Here is a 9,774-nt window from a genome sequence, read left to right on the forward strand (position 1 = left end):
TCCTATTTGGTTTTCATTCTGAATGTGCAACCGAAAATATCTTTTGAAGGTTGAAGGCGTGCAACATTCATCATGTCAGCGTGAAACACAGGCAATGTTAAATAGAGGGAGAGCATGACATGTCCTTCAAAAGTTATAATAAGTGCAATAGTTGTTCCCACCAAAATTCTAACAAATCATCTTGGCAAACTGTATTTTGTTTGTATACTGCCCGTGTATACACACACATACATATTTCTATATTACTAATTTATGTATTCATACGCTCCAAAAATATTGTGAGACTGCAAAATTAACCCATTAAGTCATAGAAATATGTGGTATAAGTAGTACTACTACCGACATATTTTTACAGCATGTGATGACATAAAAAAAACAAATGAACATTTTCAGTAACTTTGGTCTTTCTGCTTGAAACATTTGCTGAGACAACAAACAGGTAGAAGACACTCATCCACCTTGCTGCCCTGTGTAACAGCCATGTGTAACCATGGAAATTGGGACGATGGGGAGTAATTCACATAAAAAAAGCACAAAGGAAAGGCAAATACTTGATGATTTTACATCTGGAATTGCACATTATAATTGTGAACCCTTCCCCATTTAGACAGTAGACCATCATGATCAAACATGGGAAAAATGTATGATCACTTGTCGTTTCCAAAAGTAGAAAATTGAGCACGGAGCAAAAGTTATCTTGTGCAGAGGCCTGATTGATTGTATCTTAGCATTACCGTAGTTGATTGACAGATGGATTGAAAGCCGACAGATCACTTCATCCACAAAATTGTACACGTGTATATGAAGCAGTTCTTTGGTCAATGCCCCAAACGTCCCCCAAAAAAGTCGTTTTTGTGTTCCCAAACCAGCAAACAAAACCATAACGTCCTTGGCGAGACGCACTACAAGATGTGCTTTTTTTGTAGTCATCATCACGACTACAATATATATATATATAACCCCCCACGACTTTGGAGTTAAGGTTGTGTATTGATGACACTAGTAAGTACAACCAGTGTGTGCTTTATACACATTTGTACATACCTGTGTGTGTTCGAGAATGAGAAGGAGAGAGAGAGACAGACCTCCCGTGGTGAGGATAAAGCTCCTCCCCTGGGTCTTTTGGGGTGTATTCAGAGGTGGATGTGGTGGTGGATCCTGCTGGGGTCGATGTCGACGCGGCGGGCCTCAGCAAAGGCCAGGAAGATGCACAGGCCGAGCAGATTGACAGCGGTGATGAGACTAAACATGGACGCCCACGAGCCTGTGACCTCAATCAGATACCCCGAGAAATATACCAGGAGGACCCCTGCACGGGAACACACACAATGTCAGCACAGTGGAACAGTGGATTAGGACAAAGGGATGCAAGGTGATGAAAGACGTGCGCGGCGGATGAAAATGTCACAGTTCATTGCGACGCCCTCACAGGACCGGCAACTGCCACTGCGGCCTCCATTATTCATCTGACATTCCATGATGCTTTCTTGATGAAAAATATATGACACACGAGAGCAAACGCCAGCACAGCCGACACGTGAGCTCAAAGTTGGGGTTTTGAGAAGTGGATTAATTATTTGACTTTAATAGATTGTTAAAAAGTGAAAAATTCATAACCTTTTTTTTTTTTCCGCCGCTGCTTGACATGAAAGAAACTCACCTGAGAATGCACCGCATGTGTTCGTAACACCTGTCAAAGAAATATATTTATGTTATGGATATGGCTGTCAAAATGACTTTTTTTTTTTTAAACTTACCAAACAAGGCCCCCGCACAGGATGGAGCAAGGTCTTGAACGTTCAGAGACACACCACTGTAAAATAAAAATATATTTGAAATCATTTGATCAATTGACTCAAAACATGATTAGGTATGGAGTTGGTCGTTAAAATGTCAAAACTGAAAAACAGAGGAGGATAAATGATTTAAAATGAAATGAAACGAGAATCAAAAAAGTTGCAATGGATGAGTCCGGCACAAGTGTTTACAAATGGAGTATGGGAGTAAATAGTGACTAGTTCGATTTCCCCAACTCTTGCAGGGCGAAATCCTGTGGTGCTTAAGGAAGTTTTAATACATCCACTGCTTAATATCATTAAGATGACGGATGTTGGCAGTTTTCATGGTCTACTGTATCAAAAGCTGGAGTTGAAAGATCATTAAATACATCAATAGAGGTGTGCCGATCCATCCAAAAAAAAGCATGGTATCGATATCAGCCGATACTTGTTTATGATAACGCTGATCCCATCAGCCGATCAGCCTGCTGCAGCATCCAGAACAAGCATGTCTGCCAAGTGTGGTACTTCCTGTCTTTGTAAGAGTGAAATACGTTTTGAAATACGTTTTGCAAAAAGTGCCACAAAGTACCGTTAAATCCCCAGTCCCGAATTTGGGGATGAGTCCTACCTGAGCGCGGATTTGGGAGCATGCAAACACTATGTAACACTTTTAGTGCAGGAGGAACTCTTGTTGTGTACGGGTATGCGTCAAACTTATGATGTGTGACGAGTGTTTGCGCTTGAAACAGGCGTTAGGCACACTGATATTATATCTCCTCTCCGGGCACACAGGGAGGGACCCAGCAGTGGTGGATAAACCTGCTTTTCATTCCGGTTTTCATGTAATAATGTGAGAAGACTCGAAATAAATGCTTTGTGAAATAGAAACCGTGAGTTGTGAGTATATGTTCTGCTAAAACAAGCTTATTTGCTTTGTTTGGCTTGAAATAAGCTATGGAAATAAAAAGGTGCAAGATGAGTGGCAGTACCTGTGACTAAAGGTGGTAAGGCCCATAGTGGCCGACACATAGGCTATGGCCCAGGAGAATGTCATGTTGCCACAGAGAAGGAGCGTAAACACACTGGAAACACCCATGGAAAAAAACTAGAGGAATGAATTCACAGAAACAAAGACACAAACATCAAATTCCAGACCACCACACTTTAGGGACGAGAACGTTTGTGTGCTGTGGATAAGTGGGTAAAATCCTCGATAAGACGATGAATGAAGACTATACCTGCATTAACTTCCTCACTGAAGCCGTGTCAAAGCCTGATGGCGACATGAGAACAGAGAAGTAGGACGTCACAACGGCGGTTTTAGTTGAACAACATTTGAACACATTTGGCAAAGCCCTGAGGGTTGACTTTTATACCTTGACTAATGAGATGGTCCGACAGGCAACCGCTGAAGAGAGATGAGGGAATGGCCACCAACCAAGGAATGACATTGAACACCCATCCCTAGAGGAACATATTGTTGCATATTGTCACATCTTATTATTTATTTTCATTTCCAATTCTTTGCACATTAGCATTAGATGATGCTTTAATTAGTTGGGTGACGGTAGGAGATGATAGTGATAATAGTGCTGTTCATTTGTGTCAACAAAACATATAAAGTCAAAGCCATCAAGTGCTTTAGAAAGGAGAGGAGAAAGTGGCCAAAGATAAATGTATGGCGCTATGGCATCACGTTTTATGCACACCACATTATGGAATGTATATGATAACCTTACTTGGTGGCTATAGACTAACTGATGTCCATTTCTTTTTTTGAATGAGTTTTAATTGTCTAGATGTGTCAAAGCAGTAGGAAAAAGTTGAAGTTTGTTGAGGTGGGGAAAACTGTTGCAGTTGAAGGATTTGTACACTGCAAAAACATATTATAACTCTTATATTTCTTTTTTTTGTTTAATATATTTTTTTACCTTATTTTTGCATACACAATATTATATTACTCCTGATTTGTCCTCCATTCAAATAGGTTTCTCTTGATTCTTTTTTGTCAGGTGTTCAGTTTACCTTGGCATCAGGGAAGGTGTCTCTAAAGAAGGTCGGCAGCCATGACAACAGAGTGAAGAAGGTGCTCGCTGTGCAAAGGTGCGTAATGATCACGGCACTGGTTTGGGAATAAAGTAAAACAGAGGAAGACAGAAAATGAATAATGTGGTTTGCTTTTAGAAACCACATAAATGTGATGGAACAAATTAAACACAGAGGTTCACGGAATGTATGTATGTATGTATGTTAGTTGTATGTTAAAAGCCGACATTTTAAAAAGATACATCACTGTTTGATGACCAACCACAGCGGAGTGGTTGTGCCTGCAGGCAGGCCATGGGGGGAATAAACTAAAACAAACCGTTTATGTGAAAACCACAAAATCCAAAAGATGCAGATTCTGGAAGAACTATAAACTTCATGTGTAGTCCACAACTCAACACATAGGGCCAAAAAATGAGCATAACAGGTCCCCTTTAAGCTTTCAGATGCACAGTATGCTGTATCCATGCTCTTATTTATCATGGTCTCACCAAACTGCAGGTTGTCTGAAGAGCCGTAACCAATGCCTTTTGGTCAGTCTGGACTGTGGACCACCGTGTCCCTGGGATTCCAGAGTGATAATGGGCCCTGTGAGTGTATACAATATAAACACAAAGTGACAGTGACCTCATGTGTACTTATAAGTACCGGCAGCAACCAGACCCTCCACATACACTGAAAACCTCACTTGCCTTCCCCTTTGAGTAAGTATTTCCACATGCAGTATGCCCACATTACTGCCAGCAGACCTGACACATAGAACACGCTCTCCCATCCGTACAGGTCCAGCATGAGGGAACCAGCCCCTCCAATTAGAAGGGTGCTGAAAAAGGTCAAAGGAGCACGAGTTATAGTGACCTGCTCCATAAAATATGTTCCTCGTGTAAGACACGACTCACCCCAGGTAGGAACCACTGCTCACGGTGCTCATGAGGAAGCCTCGTTCGCTCTCCACCACTTTTTGTGAGCACAGGCTTGCCAAAGAAGGATAATGAACACCTATAAAGTACGTTCAGGGGCACATACCTCATCAGACAGATATTCCACTCGTCAGATAATCAAAAGCAAGTATGAAAACAAACTACTTTACCTTGCAAAAGGCCCATGAGGAAGCGGGCCAGCGTCATGGAGAAGATTGGCTGGGAGCAGAGATGAGCCAAGATGGGAGTGAAGGCCGTCATCATTCCCCATGCAGCTGCCGAGAGCAAGAGGACTTTCTCACCTCCCACCCTGGGAGTACACAGTGAAGACTAAAATTAGCTTCAACCAGTCATTGGTGCGATCACCTCAATATAACAAAATCATCTACAAATCATTACTGTTCAAATAGTGTGTGTCAACTAATAAATAACTTCAAGTGAATCATCATGGGTGTTGTCACTCTAACAGGATTTTACAACTATGTTGACACGGTAAACAAATGCTTATTAGCAGAGATGTGGACTTTGTGAACATTTACATAAATACATAGTTGACTAATAACAGGGTATGTTCAACCACAAAAAAAATGATTTATTAGTTCTATTTTTTGAACCGTAAAATTAAAGACTTACTATACTTGAGATTTGCAAAATACTGACTTTCTCCCACCTCTGCTAATCAGTGCTGAAAGTCAGAAGGATCTTAAAGCTCATACAGTATTTACAGTCAAAGTATGCTAATACCATCACTTAAAGCGGTACCTACCGGTCACTGACATATCCTCCAAACACTTGCGTGAAGCAGTAACCCCAGAAGAAGCTACCGAGGACCATTCCCGACTCTCTCTTGCTCCACTTGAACTTCTCTGCCATACTGACTGCACAGATGGGCATCGCCACCCGGGCACAATAGAGAAGGCAGGTCCCAAGCAGGAGCACCACTGTCCATATCCTTGCCAACGGCCTGCACAGGGGGGCATGCACATCTTAGCGTGGACATTACCTCATGGAGCTCTAGTGATGTATCGTAACAAGTTTTTATGACTACAAATGTAAGAAAACATATATATATATACAAACACACACAGAGTATATGCTGGGCAATATTTTTCCTTACCGGTATAGATTGTTCCAATGATACTATTAAATAAAACTAGATGTCAAGACATGTGAATGCACCAACAATAGAAAAAAATGAAAATGTAGAAAAAGAAAATAGCAAAAAATGAAAAAATACAGAAAAAATATTAAGGAAAAGAAAGGGGGTAAAAAGTTGGATTAAAGGAAAATGATATATAGCTCAGCTCAGAGTACTGTGTGTGTGTGTGTATATATATATATATGTATATATATATGTATATACATACATACATATATAAATATATATATACACATATACGTATATATATATACACACACACACACATATACGTATATATATATATATATATATATATATATACACACATATATAAACACAGGTAATATTTTTGTGACCAGCGCCATGAACCAAGTTAAGCAAGTTAACCCGGGTAAGCTAGCTTTGCTGTGTTGCTCGTTAACATGAGCTCATGGAAGTCAACTATTAGCAACAACACGTCACCGTGTCTTAATAAGGGTTCAATGTATTACCTTGGCCAGTTATTGTTATGTTCGCTCCACTTCTTGTGACACCCGGGTACTCCGGTCTTGTCGAGCGGATGGTGGTCTTTGTGACAGACCAAATCTGGACCATAGTTCTTCCCATGTTTTTGAGTCACTGCCATTCAACGCTCGACAGCAGCAGCCCGTCTCAGCAGCTTCCACTCTTTGCTTCACTTTCTTCCCGCTAACGCAGCCAGTAAAATACGTCGTATTTTTAGTGTTTGGAGAAACATAACTAGCCTCGAAAAGCTAAAAGAACAGGCAACCGGAAACTGAGCGAAGGAGTGGGTGTCTGTTTTTCTTGATGCCCTGTGGAGGACAATTCCACGTGTCAGTTTTTTTAATGGCTGCAGTTCTTCGTCAGATCGGTAGAGGGTGCTCAACCAGGAAGTGTTTCTAAGACTCGGTACCTCTAAACATTTGGAAGCGCACATCGATCTCAGACTATATTAAATTATATGGAGCCATCACAGTTCCTTCTGGTTTATTGTTTTCGGAGGGTGACATCGCGGTAATTACCTGCAGCAACTGTCCGGATGCCGAGGGGTAGAATGTGCGCAGTGGCCGCCAGGTTGTTTTAAATGGCCCACTGTATCCCTGAACACAAGCAGTCTGTGGTTATGTAAAATGCTGCACTCAGCTTCACTTACTGATGGAGGAAACGCACACGCATACCAATAAAACAAGTTAGGGTGGATAAAAATACAATGCAAAGACTGAGAGAGGGCAAACTATTTTTTTTTAAAGTTATGTAATTGTATCTTTTTCGTTTACTTTGCATACTCTCCATGTGCTTGTTTTTCCTACATCCCCAAAGCGTTAATGAGTCTAAACGTGTCTATAGGTATGAATTGTTGTCTGTGCCCTATGTGACTATCCCAGGGTGTAACCTGAATTTTGCCCAAAATCAGCTGGGATAGGCTCAGGCTCACTCATGGCCCTAATGAGACCAAGTGGTATCGAAAATGGATTAAGTCTTGTACCTGATATGTCAGAGCTAAAGTCATCAAAGACCCCGAGCTTTAGTAAAACTTGCTTTTATTGCAAAATAAAATGAAAGCAAATAAAAGTACACCAGATATAGCAAAAGAGCAGCTTATTTCCCTCGTGTAACTAATACAGCTGATCCATCTCCAACTCATTGGAGTTTGAAATATATCAAGTACCTTTGTCTCAAGTTGTGCCCCTTGGCATGGGTTGTGGTGAGGACACAGCCCATCACTTCTGCTTAAAACATACCTAAATGGTCACACACAGCCTAATTTAGGCTTTAATCACATCTTCCATTTCCAACTTTCCCTGCCAAATGACAGAAAAACACTAGTGTACATGTAAATACGCAAAGAAAAACACTTTCATTCAGAATATGTCAATGTTAACACCATGTAAAATAATGCATGTTCATTTAGTCACAGGTCATTTTAAAAGGTCATGAATTCAGTTGATTCAGCTCATTCCATTATTATTGTCTGAAAAAGCAACCCTTTCAAAAAGTACGTTTTTCACCGTGTGGGGTATAAATAGACAAAGGAAATGTGTCCATCATATGCTTTAAATCTGGGTATTATTTTGGCTCTTCGATGGTTCCCTTACTGAGGTCTGTCATTTTGGGATACTTCACTTTTTTTTGGTCCAGTTCATTTTGAGCCCAGAGCAGCAGTTTTAGGAGTTTGGCCAACTTGGGTGTTGATTCCCTGTTTTCATAATCAAGCACAGACTGATTGACTTCGCTCCATACCTGAAACACAAATGATGAATTGGATTTATATTCAACATTGACAATTATGTTATTACTGTTGTGCTGTCACTCAATAATAACGGCAATTGGTGAAAGAAAGAGATGAGCATATGTTTTATTGTCATAGTTCAATGCTACCTTTTGTCTCTGCATCATATTGAGAAGATCTCCAAAAGGTGACTCCTCTGGGTTATCGAACGCCAGCAGTGCCAGTGTCCTCTCCATCTCAGTCAGACATTCTCGGCTCTCCTCCCCCTGCTCGGCTAACTGAGACTGGGCAAATTCAAGGGCCGCTTCAGTCTCCCTCAAACGAATGAGCTCGATGAGATGCTGCTGCTGCAAACACAAATTAAACAGATGCAAACAAGAGTCAAAACAACACGATTGTGAATACACACAAGTGATGTCTGTTGAATGAGAGTTTAACCTGCAAGTGAAAGTAAAGATAGCGATTTGTATCCAGCAGTTCTGGATGTAGACTGTTGATCAGGGAAATTGCATCCTGGATCTGCCCCTTCAAGATCATTTCTCTAATCTTAATTCTTTCATCGAGGGACTCCAGGTCGACACTTGGCTCAATCCCAGACTCCATTCTGAACTTTTCCGCTGCCTCCTTGAAGCCCTCTGTTGAGCAAAACAGGAACTCGGTTCATCTGTCACTCAAGTACTATACCAGAATAGATACTTGACATATACAGACAGCAATATTTAAATGGTGTTAGAATTTATACACAAATAAATTACTTAAAAGAATGAAAACATTTGCATTAGGTACACCGTGCAATAAAACAGTAATGAGTGTCACAATGATCATAAGGATAAGCAGAGGATAATGGCAATGTGAAAGCTACTATGTTGTAATGTTTCTATTTATCTATGTAGAAAGATAAACAATATATTTTGAATGCCTCACCTGTCACCAAATAGTTCATAATAAGTCTGTTCATATCAGCTCTCTGAACATGGACATTGTTGAGCTTATCCATCCATTCGTCCCTTGTTATGTCGTCTGGTTTCTCTGTATAGCTCATGATGAGAATATCCTTAAAAAACAGGGAATACATTACAACCGTGAGTGCCCAATTATATGATGTTAAGAAGTATTCAACGTTATTGTTACGTCAATAATAATAAGATCGTCATTTGACAGCAATATGTCATCGGAAATATAAATTCAGACGCTTCGGGCCTCCGATAAAAACACAACAATGCGGCCTGGCTACAGGTACTGCTACTCAAAACAAACTCAACTTCCGCTTTGATGTGGATATACATCTTTCACATCCTTTCCAACGGCTATCAAAGTACGCCTCATTTAATCGATAATGTAAAACTCCAATGAAAATAGCAGCATTATCTATTTTACATTACCTGAAAATGATACCGTTACCTCCGAGCATTAGCAAGCTCGCTAACTATTTAGAGCGGCGATAGCTTCTTCTTCGTCTTTTTTTTTTTGCTCGATTTGCTAATTTGTGGGGCAATGAGCTTAAACACACCACTACTTCCCTCTAGAGTCAATTTACGGTACTGCGACAAGTGCGAGAACTGATTTATGTTATTAGCTCAGAGAAATACTGTATTCATTTACACCGTTTTTGTTTTCTGAGTAATGCCACCTAAAATATAAATACTTGTATTTGGA

General features: G+C 40.4%; 2 protein-coding genes across 2 annotated transcripts; both read right to left on the reverse strand.

Moving 5' to 3' along the window:
• Nucleotides 1-949: 949 nt before the first annotated feature.
• On the reverse strand, nt 950-6,736 carry slc17a9b (solute carrier family 17 member 9b). The gene is made up of 13 exons (XM_058052364.2): nt 6,380-6,736; nt 5,514-5,711; nt 4,918-5,057; nt 4,727-4,826; nt 4,520-4,650; nt 4,319-4,415; nt 3,807-3,903; nt 3,158-3,245; nt 3,020-3,054; nt 2,771-2,886; nt 1,758-1,813; nt 1,661-1,690; nt 950-1,309 (listed from the first exon to the last, which is right to left on the reverse strand). The coding sequence occupies exons 1-13, from the start codon at nt 6,511-6,513 to the stop codon at nt 1,134-1,136; spliced, it is 1,398 nt and encodes a 465-aa protein (XP_057908347.2). The 5' UTR covers nt 6,514-6,736; the 3' UTR covers nt 950-1,133.
• Nucleotides 6,737-7,419: 683 nt separating this feature from the next.
• Nucleotides 7,420-9,649, reverse strand: LOC131104458 (glucose-induced degradation protein 8-B homolog). Its single transcript, XM_058051655.2, has 5 exons — nt 9,501-9,649; nt 9,043-9,172; nt 8,557-8,753; nt 8,268-8,465; nt 7,420-8,129 (listed from the first exon to the last, which is right to left on the reverse strand). The coding sequence occupies exons 2-5, from the start codon at nt 9,158-9,160 to the stop codon at nt 7,956-7,958; spliced, it is 687 nt and encodes a 228-aa protein (XP_057907638.1). The 5' UTR covers nt 9,161-9,172; nt 9,501-9,649; the 3' UTR covers nt 7,420-7,955.
• Nucleotides 9,650-9,774: the final 125 nt, after the last annotated feature.

Source organism: Doryrhamphus excisus, linkage group LG15 (assembly GCF_037039965.1).
Source record: "Doryrhamphus excisus strain RoL-2023G ecotype Guam linkage group LG15, RoL_Dexc_Guam_v1.1, whole genome shotgun sequence".
NCBI lineage: Eukaryota > Metazoa > Chordata > Actinopteri > Syngnathiformes > Syngnathidae > Doryrhamphus > Doryrhamphus excisus.

Excerpts from the sequence above, each read along its gene's own strand:
- slc17a9b (XM_058052364.2), bottom strand. The coding sequence starts at position 6,513 with ATGGCAGTGACTCAAAAACATGGGAAGAACTATGGTCCAGATTTGGTC. Across the intron at positions 5,712-6,379 it reads CATAACAATAACTGGCCAAG|GCCGTTGGCAAGGATATGGA; the intron begins GTAATACATTGA and ends CCCCCTGTGCAG. Across the intron at positions 4,827-4,917 it reads CCTCATGGGCCTTTTGCAAG|GTGTTCATTATCCTTCTTTG; the intron begins GTAAAGTAGTTT and ends CGTACTTTATAG.
- LOC131104458 (XM_058051655.2), bottom strand. The coding sequence starts at position 9,160 with ATGAGCTATACAGAGAAACCAGACGACATAACAAGGGACGAATGGATG. Across the intron at positions 8,466-8,556 it reads ATCTTTACTTTCACTTGCAG|CAGCAGCATCTCATCGAGCT; the intron begins GTTAAACTCTCA and ends TTGTGTTTGCAG. Across the intron at positions 8,130-8,267 it reads ATATGATGCAGAGACAAAAG|GTATGGAGCGAAGTCAATCA; the intron begins GTAGCATTGAAC and ends TTTGTGTTTCAG.